This window comes from Geotrypetes seraphini, chromosome 2 (assembly GCF_902459505.1).
Source record: "Geotrypetes seraphini chromosome 2, aGeoSer1.1, whole genome shotgun sequence".
NCBI lineage: Eukaryota > Metazoa > Chordata > Amphibia > Gymnophiona > Dermophiidae > Geotrypetes > Geotrypetes seraphini.
In genome coordinates this window covers 5279688-5305064 of record NC_047085.1, presented here as the reverse complement: position 1 = coordinate 5305064, position 25377 = coordinate 5279688, and the positions used below count along the sequence as shown (strand labels likewise).

The window sequence follows — 25377 nt, the reverse complement described above, 5'->3', positions numbered from 1 at the left end:
AAGAACTTCCTAGCGTTTGTTCTAAACTTGTCCCCTTTCAATTTCTCCGAATGCCCCCTTGTACTTGTGGTTCCCCTTAATTTGAAAAATCTGTCCCTGTCTACTTTCTCTATGCCTTTCAGGATCTTGAAGGTTTCTATCATGTTTCCCCTAAGTCTCCGCTTCTCCAGGGAGAACAGTCCTAACTGTTTCAATCTGTCAGTATATGAGAAATTTTCCATATTTCCATATTTGTCATAGAAGTATATCAAGGATAATAAATCCAATCCAATCCAGCAATGGCGTACCTTTCCTATGTGACACCCGGGGCCCATCATTTTTTGACACCCCTCCCCCCACCATCTGTATGAAAAGCATGATTTTTAGTAACAATCCACACGTCACACAAGAGTGTACCTAGGAAAAGGCAGCATCTTACATATGCAGTGAGCAGTACAACACCAATACACCTATTGTAAAACTAAACAAGCCAGACTAGTACAGATCTATCCTACACCATCAATCCTAACAGAAAACCATGTCTTTCGAACACAGAACACAGAAAACACCTTCGCCTAGTATGGAATATGTAATCACAAACTAACCCCTCTCCCTTTTACAAAACTGTAATGTGGTTTTTAGCTATGGTGGTAACAGCTCAGACTCTCATAGAATTCTGAGCATCAGAACTGTTACCACCATGACCGCTGCTAAAAATCGTTCTACAGTTTTGTAAAAGGGGGATAAAATAGAATACGTAGACAAAGGTTAAACTGAACCACCAAGAAGCTGGACTCTACATACTACAGAAACAGTGACACAAGTCTCCTAAAGCAAAAAATAAATAAATATAATTTTTTTTCTACCTTGTTTTCTCTGGTTTCTGCTTTCCTCATCTTCTTGTCACTCTCTTCCTTTCATCCACTGTCTACCCTCTCTCTGCCCCTTCTATATGGCATCTTCTCTCCTTCTATTCCCTTTCCAGAAACTTTATGCTTCCCCCTTCCATCTCTCCCTTCACCCCCATTGGTTTGGCATCCATCTTCTTCCCTTCCTTCCTCCAATGGTCTCACATCTCTCCTCTCCTCTTCTTCCCTTCCCTCTCCCACGCCCCCATGGTCTGGCATTTCATTCTCTCCTCTCCCTTCCCCCCACTGCCATCAGCATCTGCCCCATTCTTTCCCTCTAATCCAAATCCATCCAGTATCCTTCCCCCTTATGTCTCTCTCCCTTTTCCCTGCACACTAATTCCATGAGCATCTGCCCCCTTTCTTTCCCTCCAAGCCAATTCCATCCAGTATCCTTCCCTCTTATGTCTCCCTCTCCTTTCCCTGCACACCAATTTCATCATCATCTGCCCCCTTTCTCTCCTTCTACCACCCTTCCATGCCACTCTGCCCCCTTTTCTCTCCCTCCACCACCCTTCTATGCTCTCTCTCCCTCCAAACCAGCAAGGACCCGCGATGACTGCTTCTGCTGCCTCTGCTCTGGAAGATGTAAGTGATATCAGAGGGGAGTGGGCCGGCAGATGCAGGGAGTTGAGGCAAGGTCCCGCGATGACTGTGGCTGCCGGTCCACTCCTCCGACATCACTTAAGTCTTATGGAGTAGAGGCGGCAGATGGCAGTCATCGCGGGACCTTCCTGCACTTCAGCGCGGCTGCTGACTTTGCTTCGGAAAAAGTACGGCAGCTGCACTGAGGTGCAGGTGCCGATTAGAGCAGCACCGGCTGTACACCCCCCTAAGGCTGGCACCCGGGGCGGTCCATCCCCCCCCACCCCCCGCCCTTGGTAAACCACTGCAATCCAGTCTCACAAGGTTTTATGATTTAACAACTTTGTGTCATCAGCAAGTTTAATTATCTCACTGGGGCTCTTCAGCTTAGAAAAGAGACAGCTGAGGGGGCATATGATTGAAGTCTACAAAATCTCCTGTAACTACACATCTTTAATATAAAGCTTAGTCTATTTCTCCTACTGTAAACCGCGTCGAGTTCTACGAACGTGGAGATGATGCGGTATACAAACCTAAGGATTAGATTAGATTAGATTAGATTTCAGTGGTTTGCTCTGTTTTACAGAGGTTTTTTTCTTTTTCTTTCTACAAGGCATATTGCGATTTTTCTTTCTTTTTTCAGTGCTTTCGTGAATACGTTCTCTTCTCTAACGACCTTTCTAATTTCCACATACATAATACATGTCTCTGAGTAACCATTCGCCACTTACTGTAGTTTCCTGGAATATAAATGGTTTAAATAATCCTATAAAAAGAAAAAAAGTTTTATTACATTTGAAGCGAAAACAGCCAGATATAATTATGTTGCAAGAAACACACCTTCCGACTACCTCCATCTTAACTAAACCCTGCCCTTGGATAACTATGGCTATTGACTCTCCTTCCTCTGGAAGAAGAGGAGGTGTATCTATATTATTTTCCTCAACATTACAACCTAAGATTATTAATCAAAAAATTGATTCCAATGGCAGATGGATAAAAGCTCAAATAGAGATACGTAATATTCTCAGCTCTTATTGGTCAATATTTATGCACCTAATAGTGACTCACCAGAATTTTTTCTAAACTTACTGAACGAAATCCAATCTTTTGATCCTTTACCGATTATAATGGCTGGAGATTTCAACCTTCCTTTTGATCTTCATATCGATAAACAATCTCCTTCTAAACCACTTCAACAAAAGTCACATATATCCTTTCATTCTTTTATTACGCAATTACAACTGGCGTATTCTTGGCGCATTCAACACCCCACAGCCAGAGAATATACTTATCATTCCATTCCTCATAACAGTTTCTCCCGTCTTGACTACATTTTTGTTTCTCAACAACTTTTGAACTCACTGGCTAGTTCATCAATATCTCCCATACTTATATCTGATCATGCCTTAGTGTCTAGCGTTCTATTTTGGAATGCCAATCCTACTCCCAAGTCGCCTTTATGGAGAATGCAACTTTCTCTTCTAGAAGATCAACAGATTGTGCAACGCATCAAACTTTTCATTGAAAATTACTTCCAACAAAATCCATTTATGGATACTAATCCTTTAACAACCTGGGAGGCCTTTAAAGCTTCTTTAAGAAGAGAATTTATATCCATTGCTTCTTACAAACGTAAAACTGAACAAACAGCCTTAAATAATCTAGAGACTCAAATATCAGAATTAGAGTCTAAATTTTCTCAATCAAAGGATCCTATTCAATATAACACTTTATGTCAACTTAAATATCAATATAATTCTATCCTTTCGAAGCAAGCTGGAATGCAAATTTTCCTGACTGAAGCCAAATATTACGTTGAAGGTAATAAAAGTGGCAAAATGTTAGCCTCTTATTTAAAAACGGAAAAAGAGTAAATTACAGATTCCGGCTATCCAAACTAGTACCCATATTAATGTCACTTCTTATGCTGGCATCCTAGAGGAATTCAAGACCTTTTATCATAAACTATATCAATCTGATTCACCTTCTACGCCATCCTTGCTATCTACTTTTCTCCACGATCTAGATAGACCAACCTGGGATCCTTTGGACTCTTCTAGTCTAGATAAACCAATTGATATTGATGAATTACGTCTCGCGCTGAAACAACTGCAACCACACAAATCTCCTGGAGCAGATGGAATTCCAGTAGAATTCTACAAGATTTTTCAAAATGACTTATTGCCCCATCTTCATCACTTGTTTCAGTACCTGACGCCGAATAATGTCCGCCATAGTCGTTTCTCTGAAGCAATAATAACAGTTATTCCAAAACCAAACAAGGACTCTCTCTTGGTACAAAATTACAGACCTATTTCACTTCTAAATGTCGATTATAAAATATACGCTAAAATTTTGGCCAATAGACTCAAAACTTGTATTCACAAAGTTATACATCCTAATCAAATAGGATTCATGCCTGGTCGACTTATATCTGATAAAGCTAGATTATTTTTTCACTTATCCCACTTGGCAAACTCCTTTCAACATCCTGTTATTGCCTTATCTCTAGATGCCGAGAAGGCCTTTGATAGGATTGAATGGAACTATCTTTTTAGTGCTTTAGAATGGTTTGGTGCAAACTCCTCCTTTATTCAAATGATTAAGGTATTATATACAGATCCTTCAGCTAGAATTATTGCAAACAACACACTTTCAGATTCTTTTCGCCTGCATAGAGGGCTGCCCTCTGTCACCTTACCTATTTAACATAGCACTTGAGCCTCTGCTCATCCGTATTCGCCAAACTCCAAAGATATCCGGCATTACATGTAAATCTATCGATGTCAAACTCTCTGCATACGCAGATGATATCTTTCTCTACATCTCTAACCCTGACAGCTCTCTTAAAGGGCTCCTTCAAATTATTACTGATTATTCCTCGTTTTCTGGTTACAAACTGAACCAAGATAAAACCGAATCTCTCCCTTTAAATCATTATGCTCACTCCTCCATGGTCAAGCCATATAATCTCCAATGGACCCCAGAAAAATTAAGATATTTAGGTATCGAACTTACTCCTTCTCTTTCAGCTACTGTTGACATCAATATGCATCATATACTTCAACTTGTCCAAACTCTAATACAATCCTGGCACCCTCTACATATATCTTGGTGGGGACGTCTTGAAACTATTAAAATGATGCTTATGCCCAAAGTGAATTATATTTTGCTTATGATTCCGTTTCTCTTCCCTACTTCCTTCTATAAAAAACTCGACTCGCTTCTCTCCTCTTTTCTGTGGTGCAACAAACAACCACGTATAGCTCTAAGTAAGCTCAAGCTCAGCAAAGAACAAGGGGGAGTTCTTTTCCCTGATTTTTTTACCTATCATAAATCTTTTGTCATCCATCAGGGTCTATACTGGTTTGTGGATTCTGATATTTACTCACCAGTATGGTTTGAGATTGAAAAACAAATTATGCAACCTCTTCAACCGCCTGCATATGTGACGGCTCCATATGCTTCTATTGATGATCCTCTCTTAAAAACGACCTCTAAATGCTTACTTGAGTTTGACTCACATCTTGAACACTCCTACCTTAAATCTCCAACTCTCTCCCTATGGTTTAATACTAATATACTCATTAATAAGAAATCATTCCTTTGGAAAGAATGGATAGATAAAGGAATTTTCTTTCTTCATGATGTTTTGGATTCTGATCGTAAATTGCTTCCATTTCAGGTCCTGCAGGAGAAATTTGGTCTGTCATCCTCTGCTTTCTTTAAATGGATCCAACTCCATCATTGTATATCTAAATCATCGTTTATTCAATTACTTTCTTCTCAGCCACCTACTCTACACACTCTAGCTATACAATATCTGACTCTTGGACATGTTGCTTCTAAAATATATAAACTATCTATTATGTGGAATACACCATCCTACTCTACTCTTAAGGATATATGGGAACGAGACTGTGATTCTCAGATTGATAGTCAAGCTTGGGCACTTCTTTGGTCTAAGTCGTTAGCGCAATACAGTCTATGTATTTTCTGTATCATAAAGCTGTGTGGATCCCTCATAAACTCCATGTCACTGGCTTCTTACCGTCTAACACATGCTGGAATTGTGAATTGGGTAAAGGTTCCATTATACATATGATGTTTGAATGCCCTCTAGTCCACTCTTTTTGGACTGATGTATGGTCTGTTATACAAAATGTTTTTCATTTGAAGTGTGATTTGTCTTTCTCAATAGTCATGTTCAAGTCACAATCTCCTAAGATAACTTTAATAGATCAACATAAAAAACGTTTTGATATTTTGATAACTTTGGCACAAAAACTGATCTTATCCAATTGGAAGTCATCAAACCTTCTTAATTCTCACCACTGGTGGAACTTGGTGTTACAACATCATAGATTTGAACTCATGTTGTATAGACATAGAGGCCAGTTCAAACAAATGTCTATAATTTGGTCCCCTTTATCTTCATATCTCCAAGATGCTCGCACCTAATATATCTCTGCTTTGTATTTTATTATTGTCTACTGTCAATGCAATATGCCTTAGTATATCACATGTACATCATATGTTTTTGTTTTCTTGTTTCTGTGTTTTATTGAAAAAAACAATAAACTTTCATGGAAAAAAAAAAGATTAGATTAGATTAGATTAGTCTAGACATAGTGATATCTCTCTCTATCACTGTATTTCTTTTTTTTATTATAACATCAGAATAAGAACATAAGAATTGCCATACTGGGACAGAAGGTCCATTAAGCCCAGTACCTTGTTTCCAAAAGTGGCCAACTCGGATCCCAATTATCTAGCTAGATCCGAAGGAGTAAAACAGATGTTATGCTGCTTATGCTAGGAATAAGCAATGAATTTCCCCAAAACATCTCAATAATTATCCAAATAGTTTTTAAACCCTGCTAAGCTAACTGAACCAACACAAGCTGGAGAGGTAATCCTATGATGAAGCCAGACCAGTTCCTAGGACCAGAAGCAGCTTACTTCAGCCAAAGATAAACATTGTCCCCTGAGGAAGGCGACTGTCGCCGAAACTGTGTCCTAGTTGGGATTTTGTTGATGTTGTATGATTTTATTTCAATCAAAAGACTTTGCTCCCACGCTGGTTGTGACGTTTCCAGTGCCTCTTCTTGCTACCTTTTCTCACAGCATTTTGAGGCTTTTTCCTTCTTTGGCTCTAAGCTAACTGATTTCAACTTATTCTCTGGCAACAAATTCCAGAGTTTAATTATCTCCCTCTTTTACTAAGGTGCGCTAACCGATTACCGCGCGCTGAACGCTAAGACATCCATAGGCTAAGATGCGCGTGCTAATCGGTTAACACACCTTAGTAAAAGAGGGCCTATATGTTGTGTGAAGAAATATTTTCTCCAGTTTGTTTTCAATCTGCTACTTGGTAGCTTCATCGCATGTTCCCTAGTCCTAGTATTTTTGGAAAGAGTGAACAAGCGATTCATATCTTACATTACATTAATGACTTCTATTCCGCCTGTACCTTGCAGTTCTAAGCGGATTACAACAAAAAGATAACTGGACATTTCCAGGAAGAGGAATACAATTAAAGACGTTGGGCCTGATACATCAAAACGATAGCTGGACGTTTTCAGGAAGAGGAATACAGTTAAAGGCGTTAGGTCTAAATCACATTTTGAAGGGAGGATCCTAAGAGGGGGAGAGAGGGGAGAAGAGTGGGGTTAGGAAATTAGGATGAATTTCTTGAATAGTATGGTTTTGATTTCTTTTCGAAAAGCTTTGAGGTCAGTTGAAGCTGTCAGTAGGTTGGTGATGGAGGGGTCCAATTTAGCTGCATGTGTTGCTAGTAGGTTGTCGTATATCTACTCTTTCCACTCCATTCAGTGTTTTATAGACCTATATCTTAGCGACCAATCACATTTGTTAGCATTGATTTATAAAACATTTGTCTAATCAGGATTAATTTTCAAAAAAATGATTAGACATCCAAACAAAAATCTCCATAAAAACATAATTCATGAAGGAGTCCTTTTACAAAGGTTTGGCAGTGATTCCCCACAGCAAATGCACCGAAGCCCATTCAATTTCTATAGGCTTGAGTGCATTTGCCTTTGTAAATCCGAGACAATAGGAAAAGCCAAAACTATATCATCTGTATAATGAAGGGACTGCTGCTAGCCCCGCCAATGTATTTCAATGACCTCACACCGACAGCCCAATTGCTGTATATAATATATGTTTAATAGCAATAAACAAAAGACAGCCTACATCAAAATAGTATCCAAATAGGATATAGTAACAGCAGTTAGGCTAACAGAAGAACAGCACAGAGTACCGCTATGTCATGTGCTGTCCGATCCATCCTACCTTTTATAACCAAGCTTAGTAGCCTGGGATCCAGAGTCTTGCATAGCTACTAATTACAAACTTAATTTTCATTGGATTTTCACACTTTATCATATTTAATGATTGGCTGATATATATATAATTGCAGTTGAGTCACAATGAAGCTTGGTGCCACCTACTGTCAAATATGACTTCTCTATTTTCCCTGACAATGCATTCTTAATACTAAGGTCAACGATTCCTGAGGGTGGGCACCATCCACCCTCCCTCCCTCCTAATCTTGTTTGTAGATTATCAGCAGCTTTATCTATACCACCATGACCATGTCATCTTGACATGACATTATGGCTTTCTTGTGGCCCAAGCATTTCTTGGAAATTGTCTTCATAGAATCTGTCAGCAGACAGCCGTCAGCTTCTAGGGCAAAGATGAAGTTCTCCTGCAGAAATATTCATTTGTGCTGAAAGAAATGCATGCTCTGTCTAGCTCATAGGTCTGATTATAAGTCATGTCTCATTAACACAATGTCCCTCCTGAGGGTCTCCTCAATCTTTCCTCATCAAGACAAATAGGCTTGTGCTCTATATTAAGTTAATTACTCAAATCCAAACAAATTTTCAATCTTTTTGCCTCCACAGATTCCCAAAGTGGATACATTTGATTTAGCTGAGATCAAGTTTCCCCCAAAACACCTGCCTGCAGAAGATGCCTCCAAGCCCTTAAAAGGCATACAAGACTTCCTCCAAAAGTCAATTTTACAGAAGCACATGAAATCAAAGGGCACACAGGTGAGGAATAGAAATTGAACTCCTAACCCCAGAAATTCAGCCCACTGGATCCTTCTGTGAGCTGCTTCACATTTTCTGCGTTTCTCTTTTATTCCTCACTTCTTGCTCTCCTCAAGCTCTATTTTGTGCTCTCTTCATGCTGTCTGCTCCTTCCCTCGTGCATTTCCTCCTCTTCCTTGCGCCTTCTTCCATTTCTTGACTCTCAGGACACTCATGTTCTTTCTTCACTTCTCCTATTCCTTTCCCTCCTGGATCTTGCACTCCTCTTGCTCTCTCCTCCCTTGAGCAGAATATCTGCCCTTTCTAAACAAGGGCTAAAGATATTGTAGGAATAACTGAAGGAGAACCTACGTAAAGTTTATTAGACTCTCCAGATCATCAGCTAGGGTGCTTGTCTTCTTTATGGTTAAGAAGGATGGCTCATTGTAACCTCGCTTAAACCTCTGAAATCAATTATCCTACATACTGAGGAATTATAACCAATACATTATCATTACAAAAACACAAGAACAGAAATCAGAAATGTTTACTAAATAGCCATTTTTTCGATAAATCACAAAATTTCAAATAGTTTTGCTCTACACAAAGTTCCATGGCCAACAAATTCCACAACATTAGGACAGCTGAACTAAATGTAATCTCTTATGTGAAGACAGCCTAACAGATGGCGATGATAGTTATTCAAGCATATTAATACAAGAGGCCATTTATATACAGTAGGGTCATTATCATATAACAATTGAAAAGAAAACCAAAATAAGTTAAACTCAGCTCTTCCAAAGATACTAATAATGGTATAACCTTATCATCCTTAACTTTAAACAAAATAATCTTTGTTAAAGTATTTTGCAATAAGCGTTATCTAGATAATAATGGCTTACACGTCCTTAAATATAATGAATTGCAGTAGTCTATATGAGAAGACAAACTAGTATGTAGAATTTTCTGTATATCATCCAACTGAAAATAAGAACATATTTGTCTTAAAAAAATGTAACTTTAAAAATACAGATGAAGTTAAAAAATGGGGAGAGTGTGGCGCAGTGGTTAAAGCTACAGCTTCAGCACTTTGAGGCTGTGGGTTCAAACCCACGCTGCTCCTTGTGACCCTGGGCAAGTCACTTAATCCCCCCATTGCCCCAGGTACATTAGATAGATTGTGAGCCCACCAGGACAGACAGGGAAAAATGCTTGAGGACCTGAATAAATTCATGTAAACCCTGGGAGAACGGTATAGAAAATTGAATGAATAAATCATCCAGCCTTCCAAATCAGGAGCAGAGAAAAATGCTCGAGTACCTGAATGTAAACCACTAAGTGCCTTTTTCTGCAAAATGGGCGCCTACTGCTTATCAATCACCAGCAGATGCCATGTCCAGAATTGTGTCTTTTGTTTATGGTTTATTTGGTTATATCCCCCCTTTAACAAGGTGGGTTACAGTACCACAGTCACAATAAGCATTACAAAACAGCCATATGACAGACATATATAAAATTCATCAATGTAGGCCAGCATTTAAGGCACCGATCTTGCACTTACGGACGCCTAAGGCCACTTCTGGCCCAAACCATGTCCACGCCGGCCTCAGGCCAATGTGTAGAAACCTAAGAGATGAGGTTTGTTTTATTCTATGCGTCCATTTAGTATAACAGTGTTTCTCAAATCAGTCCTGGAGTGCCCCATTGCCAGTCAGGTTTTCAGGATGTCCACCATGAATATGCATAAACCTGATTTGCATACACTGCCTCCATTATAAGCACATTTCTTTCATGTTCATGGTGGATATCCCGAATAGCTGACTGGCAAGGGGGCACTCCAGGACCCACTTAAGAGAGATTAAAAGCAAGAAGGAGTCACTTTTCAAAATGGAGGATTGATAAAACGCAGCCTCTCTGTTTCTGTATTTTCAACAACAGGAAACTGAACTCTTCATGTTCTCAAATAAAACATTTAAGGTGATACCTTTTAGCTGGACTACCCCTTTGCAATTTTGGTGCAAAGAAAGTGAACAAAAAGTATTCACGGGTTTGCTCCAATGTGGGCAATTTGATAATCAGCCCAAACTTTACCAAGAGTAAGATTTTTGATTATGCTTATGCTTAGCTAATACAAACCAGCATGAATCCAACACGAAATGAACAGAGCCATGCAAAACTTCATTTGGTGCAGTGTTTGCAGAAGTCCTGCATTCAAAAATTATCACAAACTTCTTTTCATGGTTAATAAAACATTTGTTAAAAATGCATAAAGATATTGATGACAGATGAGTTGGTTCCAATTGACAGTGTATATATTTTATTATGTCCTTTAGAAAGATGATCGTACACTTGAAATCAAATTCACTGGCCTCAAAAAGGAATCAGCATTATTATATCTACTATGGCTTGGAAAATCATATAAGGTACAGTAGATGTGGAGGAATATGCAGGTGACATCTGCGAGGGATATGCATGAGAGAAAGAGGAGATGCGGAGGGATATGCTGGGACACTTCGTGGGGAAGGGGGGGGTGTTGAAGGGTTCCGGCAGGAGGGAATGGGTATCCCTCCTGCCGATGTTTGGGACTCCTCAACTGATCGCTGCAGGAGTATTTTCCCCCGATCAGGGATTTCCTTGCCGTGATCAGTTCAGCTGACCGCGTCTAGTTTTAAGGTGCGATTCTGTAACCAGTGCTTGTGACATGGGCTCCCGGTTAGAGAACTGGAGGAGGTTAGGCACGATTCTGTATAGGACACCAGTGTGCGATTCTCAGCCGCTTCTTAGGTGGCTGCTGAGACTGGCATCCTATATAGAATCTGCCCCTATATATTTACTGTAGTTAAATACTGGAGTTACCAGACATCTGGATTTTCCTGAACATGTCCTCTTTGTAGAGGACTGACCAGGTGTCCGAATGGCTTTTCAAAACCCCTCCCTCTTCAATGGCCTAGCTGAACTCTCGGTAAGGTGAGGAGGGGGGTGCTCGGAGAAAATAACACTAACCACCCTTTGACTGTGAATTATCAAAGGGAACCTGGCTAGGACTTATCGGGCAAGAGTTAAATTAATAAACACTCAATCTGAGAGTGCATAAATGTCTTTATTGCACTTTCCCAATAAACAGCGTTTTAAAATCTTTAAAATCAGGTTTAAAAATTCCAATAAATTCCAATTAAAACCATGTACTATCCAGTGAACTAAATTGCTGACTGCATTACAATTGTTTTGAACAGAACTTCTTATTGGGAGAGTGCAATAAATTCATTTATGCCACCACACTGAGGAGGCATGGTCGGCCCAGGTCTTCTCTAGAAAGATATACTCTGCTTGTGAGTAGGAATGGTGTACTAGTGAATAAAAGGTGTTGTCCCTTCCCAAGGGCTGAAGCCATTAACAAATATCCACAACATTGAGCTCTTCCAAAATTTCCACAAATCCCTCCTATCTTTCCTATGATAGCTCACAGTTTGGCCTGAATTATCCAGATGAGGGGTCCTGGTAAGATGAAATGATCAAATATCCCTCCTAATGGTTCAGAATCAAAGGTAGGCAGCCCCGTAAAAAGGATCTCTGCTGCTCATTGGGAACATAAAAGTTGACCAAAGTGTACCTTCCCCCTGGATAGCCCCCCAGATCCTGTATCCTATGCTTTACCTCAAACCCAAGATCCTTCAAAACTAGTATACCCATCCCACTTTCTTTCTGCCCCTCTTAGCAGAGGCCCAATAACCTACAGGGAAACATGTGTCTGTAACAAATGTGTCTCTTGCACTTGACTTAATTCCTTAAATAGCGCCTTCCATTTGTAAGAAGAATTAAGGCCTCTTACATTATATAAGACCACCTGCAGCCTTCTAACCCCCATTGCCCTGCTCCCAATCCAGCTCCAACCCTAACCAACAAACCCTCTACCCTTCTCCTCCCCATCTCGTTCATCCCCATCTCGTCCACCCCCATCCTCCCCCAGTCCCCTGTGAGAACTCCACTATGTTCCCATTTACTCATAAGGAAGAATCCATCTAGGGTAGCCAACTGACCCTTCAAATCAATATGTACTCCCAACACACCCCATGTCACACTCATACTCCTCTTGCGCATAGACCCCTCGCAGACCACACTCCTCACACGCTCTCCAACAGCCACACATTCCAGCCATCCCCCTTCTTGAAGCCTCCCCCTCCTGTTCCCAGCATCACACATCCAGGCCACCACCAAGCAACTCATCCACCATACCTCAAACCCACACACTCTTTCCCCACCTCCCAGCAGCCCAAAAAATGTCCCTAATACATCTCTTAAGTCTTGAGTGTTGAGCCTCCCTGTCTGTGCACATCCACTCTTCCAGAGTCCACATCAGCTTGACTTGGTATTTCCACCCCCACCTTCTGCAATACTTCTTTGGCTTCTGATAAGGTAGACTCCTTAGTATGAACTCTGTTCACCATCAACACCAATCCAAAAGGGAAAGGCCATCGATATCTCAAATTAGCACGGGTCATAGCTCTAGTCATCTCCCAGAAGGTCCAGCACCTCTGCATTGTAGCAGCCACCAAGTCTTGAAAAAGGTCCAGGCTCTCTGCAACAGCCGCATTTTCAAGGTAAAACTTTGGAAACAGACCACAGACCTTCAGGCGGGGACCCAGCGCTCGATGAGCTCTTTCTATTAAGGAGTCCAAGGCATCTTCCTAGAGCAGCCATCGTGCTAACTAAGCCATCACCTCCTTTGATCATCCACTGACTCTGGCAGGCCTCGCACCTGCAGATTCTTATGGTGGGTTAAGGCCTACAACTCAGAGCGCACCTCCTTCAGTCCTTACTGGGACCCCACTGCCACCTCCTCTACAACATCCATCTAGGACTCGACCCCCTCCACGTAAGTTTCCCTAAAGGTGCAACATCCCTCGTGAGTAATTATAGGCCGATTGCTGGCATTCCTACAACTAACAGAGGGATTGGTGAATTCAGAACTTAATGATTACCTTGAATGTTTTTCAATTTTGCATTACCATAGTACTGAGACGGAATTAGCCTCATTACTTGATCACCTTTATCAGCTATTCAGCATAGGTTCAAGTGCCTTGATCATGCAGTTCAGTCGTAGCATCGTTTTTGATCTGGCTGACCATCGTATCCTTTTGGGAGGTTTGGAAGTTATAGGATTAACTGTCAATGTGTTAAATTGGTTTAAAGGTTTCTTAGAGTCTCGATCTTATCAAGTATTATTCTAATGATCAGATTTCTTAGCACATGGGTAGTAGATATATAGGGGTGGGATGGGGAATGTATATCATATGGAAATAGGAATATTGACAAAGGGGGGGGGATTTATTCTATATTTTAAGAAGATTTGTTTGTAAATACAAGTGCCATATGATAATTGATTATAATATGTTTAATTCACTTGTTGTAAGAATTTAAAAATGAATAAATAAAATATTTTTTTTTAAAAAAAGGATGTTTGGACAATCTTTTTCCCATAAATGGAAAAACGTATGTGGGATACCACAGGGTTCCCCTTTGTCTCCTACATTGTTCAATCTTTATCTTGCTCCCCTTGGGTTTCGAATTTCTCCTTTGGGGTAAAATTATATAACTATATGGACGATATTACTATATTGATACCTATAACAGTTTTTACAAAGGACACCTTATTGTTTACTCAATCGATCCTTGAGGTTGTTGAAATATGGATGAAGGATTTCAGAAAGAACAACTTTTTCCTTGGCTTCCCCATCTGATTCGATCAAAGATGACTTAACTTATTCTATCTTAAAAATCTTGGGAATCTATTTTGATCACAAACTGTCTTTTGATTTTCATATTAATTCTTTAGTTAGGAAATCTTATTTCTTACTCTGAAAACTAAGAACAATTAAGTTGTATTTCGACGACTTTTCATTTACTGTAGATTGCTGGTTCGGTCTCTTGTTCTCAGTACATTGGATTATTGTAATGCGCTCTATCTTTCAATATCCAAGAAAAATTTTTAAACGTTGCAGATTAATCAGAATACTGCTGTGCGTTTGATTTTTGGACTGAAAAGAAACGATGACGTGACGCAGTATTATCTTAGTTCGACTGTATATGTTTCAAGGCTCTCAGTGGGTTATTACCCAGTTATCTTATGGATCATTTTAAATTTGCCAATAGAAAATATCTACGTGATCTTCGACTCTTTGATTTACCTTCTGTAAAAGGATATATGTATGGGAGCTTCATTAGTAAAATCTTAGCGTATCAGGCAGAATTACGGGATAAACAATTTATTATGTATTTTTTCTTTCCCTACTTCTTACCTGGCATTTAAAAAATCTATGAAGACTGTTTTATTCTGGGAATTTTTTGATTAATTAACTGTGTTTATACCATGTACACCTGTATTTTAATTTTTGTTAACCGCACAGAACCCAAGGTAGCTGCGGTATATAAGAAATTTTGTTATGTTATGTCTTCAGCTCTTGAATTGCATCTCTGATCTGCAGCTTCACCAATACGATTTCTGACTTCCCCTCCTCCTCCATGCTCAGATCTGCTTTTGTGATGGACTCCTGCCGCACTGTTTCCACTGGGACTGGGTCCAGCAGCTTGGGAGCCTCTGGTGCATGCGACAGGCCTACACCATCATCCACCATCTGTCCAGTGCCACGTGGGCCCTGAGCTCCCAACTTTACAGTCAGTCTCTACCTTCTTCGTTGCCATCATGCCACTGAGAGCACTGGCTGATCGCTGCCAGCAATTGCAGAGCTGCTGTAACCTGCACTTCTGCAGAAGTACGCTACAGCTAAAGTCAGAAAGTTTAGTCTATGCTTCCCCGATGACATCACTTCCTCCCTCAGCTGCTTTTTTTAACACTTTGGGGTGTGTCTTCTTAAGTGCACTTAACACATGCCTAGGAAGTCGGGCAATTTCCAGCATTTCTATTTCTGATAACGCACTAGTGTCTGCATTAGAAATTGATGGGGGAGCACATCCCATCTCCTGTTAAGGAGGTGCAAGGGGCTCCCGTGGTATGGGCTAACCAGATATTGGAACAGACTCGCTGAATAAAGCGTCCAAGGCCATTCTCCTATTCAGAAAATAAGTACAAAAAATAAATACTGTGCAAACATAAGAACATAAGCACTGCCTCCGCAGGGTCAGACCTGGGGTCCATCGTGCCCAGCAGCCCACTCACGCGGCAGCCCAACAGGTCCAGGACCTGTGCAGTAATCCTCTATCTATACCCCTCTATACCTTTTTCCAGCAGGAAATTGTCCAATCCTTTCTTGAACCCCAGTACTATTCTCTGCCCTATTATGCCCTCTGGAAGCGCATTCCAGGTGTCCACCACACGTTGGGTAAAGATAAACTTCCTAGCATTCGTTTTGAATATGTCCCCTTTCAACTTTTCCAGATGCCCTCTTGTTCTCTTATTTTTCAAAAGTTTGAAGAATCTGTCCCTCTCTACTCTCTCTATGCCCTTCATGATCTTCTAAGTCTCTATCATATCCCCTCTTAAGTCTCCTCTTCTCCAGGGAAAAGAGACCCAGTTTCTCCAATCTCTCAGCATATGAAAGGTTTTCCATACCTTTTATCAGACGTGTCACTCTCCTCTGAACCCTCTCGAGTAACGCCATATCCTTCTTAAGGTACGGCGACCAATATTGGACGCAGTACTCCAGATGCGGATGCACCATCACCTGATACAATGGCAGGATAAGTTCTTTCGTTCTGGTTGTAATACCCTTCTTGATTATACCTAGCATTCTATTCGCTCTCTTAGCGGCTGCTGCGCACTATGCCATCGGCTTCATTGTCATGTCCACAATTTCCCCCAAGTCCCTTTCTTGGGTACTCTCCTTCAATAACATCCCTCCCATCGTATAGCTGTACCTCGGGTTTCTGCTTCACACATGTATTACTTTACATTTCTCAACGTTGAACTTCATTTGCCTGCTCATCGCCCATTCCCCTAGTTTGTTCAAGTCCCTTTGCAATTCTTCGCAGTCCTCTTTAGTCCAAGCTCCACTAAATAAACATAGAAACAAAGAAGATGACGGCAGATAAGGGCCATAGCCCATCAGGTCTGCCCTTGATCCACCCCCAAGTCTACTATCCTAGGGATCCTACTCCTGGTGACAGGTTCCCTTGGCTTAACCCTCTAAGGGATCCCACATGGGCATCCCATTTGCTCTTAAATTCTTGCACACTGTTTGCCTCGTTCCAAGGATCAACCATTCTCTTGGTGAAGAAATATTTCCTGGTGTCGCCATGAAATTTCCCGCCCCTGAGTTTGAGCGGATTCCCTCTTGTGGCTGAGGGTCCTTTGAGAAAGAGAATCTCTTCTTCCATCTCGATACAGCCGGTAATATACTTAAACGTCTCGATCATGTCTGCTCTCTCCCTACGTTCCTCAAGTGAGTACAGCTGCAAATTTTTCAGCCTTTCCTCGTACGATAGATCCTTGAGCCCCGAGACCATCCTGGTGGCCATCTGTTGCACCGACTCTACTCTCAGCACATCTTTTCGGTAGTGTGGCCTCCAGAATTGCACACAGTATTCCAAATGAGGTCTCACCATGGTTTTGTATAAGGGCATTATGACTTCAGCCTTCCAGCTGACAAAACTCTTGCGGATGCAACCTAACAACTGTCTTGTCTTAGATGAAGCCTTCTCCACATGATCAGCAGTTTTCATGTCTGCGCTGATGATCACTCCCAAGTCTCGTTCTGTTGAAGTTCTAGCTAAGGTCTCACCATTCAAGGTGTAAGTTCTGCACGGATTTCTGCTGCCGAGGTGCATGATCTTGCATTTCTTAGCGTTGAAGCCCAGCTGCCAGGTCGAGGACCAAAGCTCCAACAAATGTAGGTCCTGTGTCATACTATCAGGTGAATTGCTGTCTCTCACTATATTGCATAATTTGGCGTCGTCAGCGAATAACGTTATCTTACCTTGAAGCCCCTGAGTTAGGTCCCCTATGAATATGTTGAAAAGGAGCGGGCACAAGACTGAGCCCTGCGGTACTCCACTGGTATCCTCCGATGTTTTAGAGAGGGTACCGTTAACTACCACCCTCTGAAGTCTGCCACTCAGCCAGTCATTGACCCATGTAGTTAGTGTTTCTCCTAGCCCCATTGATTTCATCTTGCTCAACAACCTGCGATGCAGGACACTATCGAAAGCTTTGCTGAAGTCTAGGTATACGACGTCCACAGATTCTCCCAAGTCTAGCTGTTTTGTTACCCAGTCAAAGAAGCTGATGAGATTAGATTGGCAGGACCTACCCTTGGTGAATCCGTGTTGACTGGGATCCCGTAGATTCTCCTCATCCAAGATTGCGTCTAATTTACGTTTGATTAGTGTTTCCATGAGTTTGCATACTATTGATGTGAGACTCACCGGTCTGTAGTTTGCAGCCTCTGCCCTGCAACTCTTTTTGTGCAGTGGAACGACATTAGCTGTTTTCCAGTCTATGGGGACTCTCCCCGAACTTAGGGAGAGATTGAAGAGTCCTGATAGCGGTTCTGCCAGGACATCACGCAGCTCACTGAGCACCCTGGGGTGTAGATTGTCCAGTCCCATGGCTTTGTTCACCTTGAGTCTTGCCAGTTCGTAGTAGATGTCGCCAGGTGTGAACTCGAAATTCTGAAACGGGTCTTTCACACTGGGCCTTGCCTGCAACTGCGGACCGTGCCCCGGTACCTCACAGGTGAAGACCGAGCAGAAGTATTCATTCAGTAGTTCTGCTTTATCGGAATCTGTTTCTGCGCAGTTCCCATCTGGTTTTCTAAGGCATACTATCCCGTCTGTGTTCTTTTTCCTAGAATTAATATACCTGAAGAAGGATTTGTCCCCTTTCTTCATGTTGTTTGCCAGACAGGGCCGCCATCAGGGCAGTACTACCAGTCCTGCATTCAGGGGCCCGGAGCTGACAGGGGGCCCGGGCTCCCCCAGGGTCCTAGGCAGTGTTCTAAGGCAGGGGCGCCAGTAGCTCGCCAAGGCAAAGTGAGTCGATCACCCAGGACTCACTTTGTCTTGGCGATCTAATCTATCGGGCTGATCAGTCTTCCTCTCCCCGACGTCAATTCTGCAGTCGGAGAGGAAGTTCGGGCCAGCCAATCGCTGCCTGGCTGGGCGGAACTTCCTCTCCGACGGCAGAATTGACGTCGGGGAGAGGAAGACTGATCGGCCCGAAGCAGGAAGAGCATGCGTCGGCATCGGCGTCGGCTTTGGGGCCTGTTATCCATTGATGGGTCCTGTTCCCCGATGGCAGCGGCAGTGGCAGTGGCTTGGGGAACGGCAGGGAGAAAGAAAGAAAGGGGGCAGGCAGGGAAACAGAAGGAAAGAAGAGAAACAGAAAAAAAGAAAGAAAGGTCAGGGAGAGAGGAATAAAAAGTTGGGGGAGGGAATGAGGTGTGGAGGAGAGAAAGCATACAGGCTGATAGAAGGGAAGAAAGATTGGATGCACAGTCAGAAGAAGAAAGTGCAACCAGAAATCACCAGACAAGGTAGGAAAAATGATTTTATTTTAAATTTAGCAAAGTGGAGGCAGTATTACCACAGTTTTCAAAGGAATTTGCCCAAATAACTTAATGGTTAACTGGGTAAATTCCCAGAGATGAAAACTTCCCTTCACTTACTATGCACAGTTCTGAATTTATATCTGCTGTCTATATTTTACAATATGGTCCCCTTTTACTAAATCGCAATAGTGGTTTTTAGCGCAGGGAGCCTATGAGCGTCAAGAGCAGCGCTGGGTATTCAGCGCAGCTCCCTGCGCTAAAAACTGCTATTGTGGTTTAATAAAAAGGATGGAGGGTATATTTGTCTATTTTTGTATGGTTGTTACTGAGGTGACAATGCATAGAGTCATCTGCCTTGACCTCTTTGAAGAAAACCCAGAATAGGAATGATAATTAACATTTTCTCAGCGTATAGTGTGCTTTGTGTTTTTTAATTTTATTGTTGGTAAATCATTTTGACTTGGTCATTTTAAAGTAGCTCACAAGCTCAAAAAGTTTGGGCACCTCTGAGCTAGAGCGTTGAAACTGTGTATTTCTATTTTATCCCCCCTTTTACAAAACTGTGGAGCGTTTTTTAGCGCCAGCCGTGGTGGTAGCAGCTCTGATGCTCAGAATTCTATGAGCGTCAGAGCTGTTAACCACTGTGGCTAAAATCCACACTACAGTTTTGTAAAAGAGTGAAGGGTTAGTTTGTGATGACATATTCCATACTAGGCGAAGGTGTTTTCTGTGTTCTGTGTGTTCGAAAGACATGGTTTTCTGTTAGGATTGACGGTGTAGGATTGATCTGTGCTGGTCTGGCTTGTTTAGTTTTACAATGGGTGTATTGATGTACTGCTCACTGCAATATGTAAGATGCTGCCTTTTCCTAGGTACTCATGTGTGACGTGTGGCTTGTTACTAAAAATCATGTTTTTCGTACAGATGGGGGGGGGGGGTGCCAAAAAATGATGGGCCCCGGGTGTTACATATGCTACGTACGCCACTGTATATAAAGATACCAGAAAGCTGGCGTAGCAAAAACTTTAAGTAAATTGTTATTCTTCTAAGTTTTGAGTATTTAACCCTCCCACAATCTCATGGGCACTCGTTTCAAGTTTATTGAGATTTTGATTTAAACGCAATATCAAATATTTTCAATGCGTATAACAAAAATAAATTTGGGGAAATAAATAAAACCATTTGAACAATAAACATACAAACATATCCATAGATGATTAAAATTACATAAGGAGTACAAGGATAAACTACATTTGTTTAAAAATGCGTTCTCAGCGCCTGCTCATAAATTTATTGACTGGAAGGATCCAGCAATGTGGCCAGATGCCATTCAGGACAAAGACAGAGAAAGAATTGTGCAATTTGGATTAATGATGGAAGATGATTTAAAGCAAATGGCACAGTCTATAAGTAAAGATCTTGACGGACGTTCTTTTTATGAATATCTCCTCTATGCCAAATCACCCAATGGACGTGAGAAGATTTTACGGGACTGGCTTAGGTGGAGCATTAGCAGAAAAGTATGTGTGTATTCGGCCCATGGAAGAAGGGGGGAGGGGTGTCGGGGGGGGGGGAAGGGGTGCGTGGGGGGCCCAATAGGATTGCTCAGTAAGGGGCCCAGAAATTTCTGATGGCGGCCCTGTTGCCAGAGTCTCTTCCACTCGAAGTTTGGCCTCCCTAACTGCCGTTTTGACCGCTGCAGACCTCGCCCTATGTTCTAGTTTAGCTTCCCTAGTCTCCATTCGTTTGTAGGAAATAAATGCTTTTTTCTTCTCCTTGACGAGATGCGAGATTTCTGCGGAATACCATTGAGGTTTGTTGTTTCTCCGCTGTTTGTGTATTGATTTAATGTAGAGGCTTGTCGCTTCATGTATGGTAGATTTCAGGGATGACCACATAGCTTCCACATCATTGGTCATAGCTTGGTTCTGCAGTGTCCGGTGGACAAAATCTCCCATGCGTTCGAAGTCAGTGCCTCGGAAGTTGAGTACTTTTGTTTTCGTGTTTGATCTAGGGAAACCTTTCCTGAAGTAGAACCACACTATGTTGTGGTAGCATATCTCCTACCGAGTTTGGTGTCGTCCGCAAATTTTATTATCTCACACTTCGTCCCTGTTTCTAGATCATTTATGAATATATTAAACAAATTATTTACCACCAAATGCGTGATGGATCTTTGGTCTGGCCCAGTAAGGCTATTCTTATGTTCTTAAATCTGTAAACAGAAAATTCATAACGAATTGCAATGTGAAAACCAGGGTAAGCACAATTACCAAATGAAAAGGAAACAGAGATGCAAAAGTTTCCTGCTCTCATTTTTGCCCCCAAATATTTGTGCACTGTGAGTGTTGTAACCTAATGTTTATTCAAATTATTTTGCCACTCTCATATAAAGCAGCTGATTGCTATAGTTTTAACTTGAAGCTTGCACTTAGCTTATTCATTGCCAACAGAACCCAAGTTCCTCAGAGGTCTCTAGGGTAGGCCTCCATGACAGATTTTGATGACGTCTGCGATCACCAAACTGATAAGTTAAAATTGTAGATGTGAGAAAGGAAAAAATTTTAAAAGACATTTAAAAGCACACTTTTTTCAAATGATTTTTTAACTTGAAAAAAATAAGTTTGGGACTGCAGTTTGCATAATGCTGTTATTTATTTTCATAAAATTTTTAGGGTATTGATTATTTTAATTTACTGTTGATAAATTGATGGCTATAAAAAGATTTGGGGGCTCATAATTGAAACGGAAATAAGTCTAAAATCCTGCCTACACCGGCACTTGGACGATCAAAAAGACAAGTCGTTCAATGCCGATAATCGAAACGGGTTTTAGACGTATCTAAAAGCAGCTTAGGCCTTTATGCCCAGAGATGAAAGGGGCGTTTTAGGAGGAGTGGTGAGGGCGGGATTTGGGCGAAACTTGACTGACCTAGACTTAGTTATACTGCAAGTCTAGCCAAAAGTTTAGCGAGACTGCCTAGACGGAACTTGTACTTTGTGACATCAGCACCTGGTATAGGAAAGCCTAGTAGAGCTACACAGAGGTGGCTTAAGTAGTCAACAATAGAGAAGAGGACCCAGGCCCATAAGCCACTCTAACCACTGCATTCATGGTGAAAAATGTGCACTCCCAACCACCCCCAACCCTACTGTAATGTCATATAGGTGCCACCTGTAGCCATAAGGGCTATTGGGGTGGAAGACAGGTAGGTCTAATAGGTTTTGGGGGCTCACCATGGCCTATAAGAGAGTTCTGGTGAGATGTGGCACCCTTTTTGTGAAGTTCGCAGCAGTGCCCTGTAAGGTGCCCCACTACTCTGATGCCATGTCTGGTGGGTGGCCAGTCCATCACTTTGCTGGCCCCTCCACATCCAAAAGTCTTCTTCTAGGTGTTTTTGACTTGGATGAATTATTGAACGAGAATGGGACATAAAGATAGACAACTTAGCGGTCTGGGCGATCAAACGGCTGGACGTACAGTTAGACGATTCTCAAATAAAAAAAAAATTATGGACGTATTTTTCGAGAATGGACTTTATACACTGCCGACTTTGGGCAACTAGCCACTTAGGCCCAAAACGGACTTAGATGTATTTTTTTATTATGCCCCTCCACAGATTAAAAAAAAACAAAACATTTTCCTTTCTTTCTTTATGTAAATGAAATTTTTTTCAAAATTGTTTGTACTTGTATATTGTAAACCGCTTTTATCCTCTTTTGGGCTGTATATGCGGTATAGAAAGTTTTTAATAAGCATACTTGGTATACTAGAGATTTATCATAAACTACCTCAGATTACAAGCTGAGCCCATCACAAAACTAAATGATAGGAACCCTGCTAGAACCAACTTGGGCATCTGCAACAATGGATTTTAATTCTCATATCAGTAGTTTCAGAAATGCACCAGCGTCACCCTGTATCAGCTCATCAAATGCTGAAGATTTTAGACCACATGACTTTCCCAATTGGAGCCAAACTCAGTGGACCACATCAACCCAATGGACACAGGCCAGAGGGAATCTTCAGAATGTCATCTTAGTCACTCCTCCACTTAGGGACTCGCTGTTCCAATGGGTGGTAGAATCTAAATTCCTCCAGTTCAGAAGTTAATGGCAGATATGTCCAAACTGGGATGAGAAGCTCATGCAAATAGACTCTAGACTCAGGGTGTCTGATCTGCTCAAAAAATGCTTCATCAGATAAACTTCCTGCAGCTAAGAACACTTTGAAACACGCTTATCCAATCAATTCTAGTTCAGATAGACAACCAGGTTACAATATACTATATCAACAAGCATAAGAACATCAGAATAACCTTACTGGGTCAGATCAATGGTCCATCTAGCTCAGTATCCCGTCTTAACGGTGTCCAATCCAGGTCACAAGTATCTGGCAGAAACCTAAATAGTACCAATATTCAATCCCACCCATTGGTTTCCCCTATGTCTATCTCAATAGGAAACTATGGACTTTTCCTCCAGGAACTTGTCCAAACCTTTTTTAAAACCAGCTACGTTAACTGCTCTTACCACATCCTCTGGCAATGCATTCCAGAGCTTAACTATTCCTACTTTCTGTGTCAAGAAGCTGTCAGACTGTAGAAGTGGCCTTCTTTCACTTCTTTCAGGGTCACATATCTGGTAGGGAAAGGCAATTGTCTGGCATTCAAGCTGAACTGGATACTGTGACCTCACACATGGTCTTTGTATGAGATCATAACCCAGTGGTAGAGAATGACACCGGGACAAATTTGTCCCCATCCCTGCAGGAACTCAATTTCTCTGCCCTGTCCCGGCAAATTTTGTCGCTATCCCTGTCCCTGCCCCATTCCTGTAAACTTTGCCGTACTTAACCGTACAAACCTCGAACACTTATGATTTTAAAGAGTTTAAGGCTTGTGCTGATGAGAATAGAGCTTGCAGGAATGGGGCAGGGACAGGAAAAGAACTCACAGGGATGGGACAGGAGCATGAGTTCCCGCGGAGACAGGGAAAAATTTGTCCCCGTGTCATTCTCTATCTAGTGGGACACCCCTTCAGCAGATGTTTTTGCTTTTCACTACAAAAAGAAACACCCTCAGTTCTGCTCCAGAATAGAATTTAATTTGATTTCTTGACTGTATATCCCACTCAGAGTAAGTTTGCTCTTTTCGACCCGCTGTCTTTTCTGTTTTGTCTCTTCTACCACTAAACAACCTACCAAACCCTCAGATCACAATTCTTCACCTTCATCTGATAGCTTAGCCGAAGCCTTCCCCCAGAAAAGCATTAAGTTACGAGATGCTCTACCATCTATCAGCCTCACTCCTCCTTCTCTACAGCATACCACTGAGCACAATTCAATCACTGACATCCAAAACTTCTCAGGCACCTACACATGGTGTAATTTTGACCTCTCAGCATTATCCACTCTCTCTCTATCTCTCAACCTCAACAACGTGAGGCCAACTTTTTGTCAGGTTCATAGGTTAAATCTTCTGTCCGTGGTCTTCTCCCATTCATTCTTTCAATAATTCAAGATAACCTATCACTAGGAATTTTCCTTTCTGTATGAAAAAGACAATCATAACTTCACTCCTCAAAAAACCATCATCAGATACTACCTTGCCATCCAACTATCAACCAGTTTCTAATCTCAATTGCATCTCCAAAATCTTAGAAAAATGTGGCCTTCAACAACTCATGTCTCACATCGAACATTCATTAATTTTGCATCCAAATCAAGCAGGTTTCCGTACATCGCACAGCACCGAGACTGCAATTACCATCTTGTAGGTGATTTACTTGCCATCCTGGATGCCAGTAAAATGGCTTTGTTGATGGTCCATCAAGCCCAGTTCTTACTCCTTAGTACCTGGCCAAAACCCAAGGAGTAGCAACATTCCATGCTACCAATCCAGGGCAAGCAATGGCTTCCCCCATGTCTTTCTCAATAACAGACTATGGACTTTTCCTCCAGGAACTTGTCGAAACCTTTCTTAAAAGCAGCTACACAATCTGCTCTAACCACAATTTCTGGCAACAGCTAAAATTACCCCCCCCCCTTTTTTGTTCTTTCCTTTTATGTTTTTCCTTCTCTCCTATCCAAACATTGTAACTTTTTCCCACTTACCCAAACAATTCATGTAAGTTTTAACCCATAACAAAGTTATTTTATATGTTAACACTAATATTTTATTTGTAGATTTTATTATGTTGTACGTTGCCTAGTAATTTAAATAAGCGATTCATTAAGAACAAATAAACTTAAACTTAAACGCGTTCTAGAGCTTAACTATTCAACTCACAAAAGCATCACAAAAGTAAGTTCATGATCAAGGAAGGGTGATATAGT

General features: G+C 41.5%; 1 protein-coding gene across 4 annotated transcripts in view; it reads left to right on the top strand.

Annotated features, from left to right (window-relative positions):
• Positions 1–25377, top strand: part of WDR97 (WD repeat domain 97) — a 197391-nt gene that overhangs the window by 108471 nt on the left and 63543 nt on the right. For all 4 annotated transcript variants that reach the window (XM_033934237.1, XM_033934239.1, XM_033934238.1 and 1 more), the window contains exons 14-15: positions 8411–8560; positions 10873–10962. In XM_033934237.1, coding sequence (XP_033790128.1) covers positions 8411–8560; positions 10873–10962 — 240 coding nt within the window. The remainder of the gene's footprint in view (positions 1–8410; positions 8561–10872; positions 10963–25377) is intronic.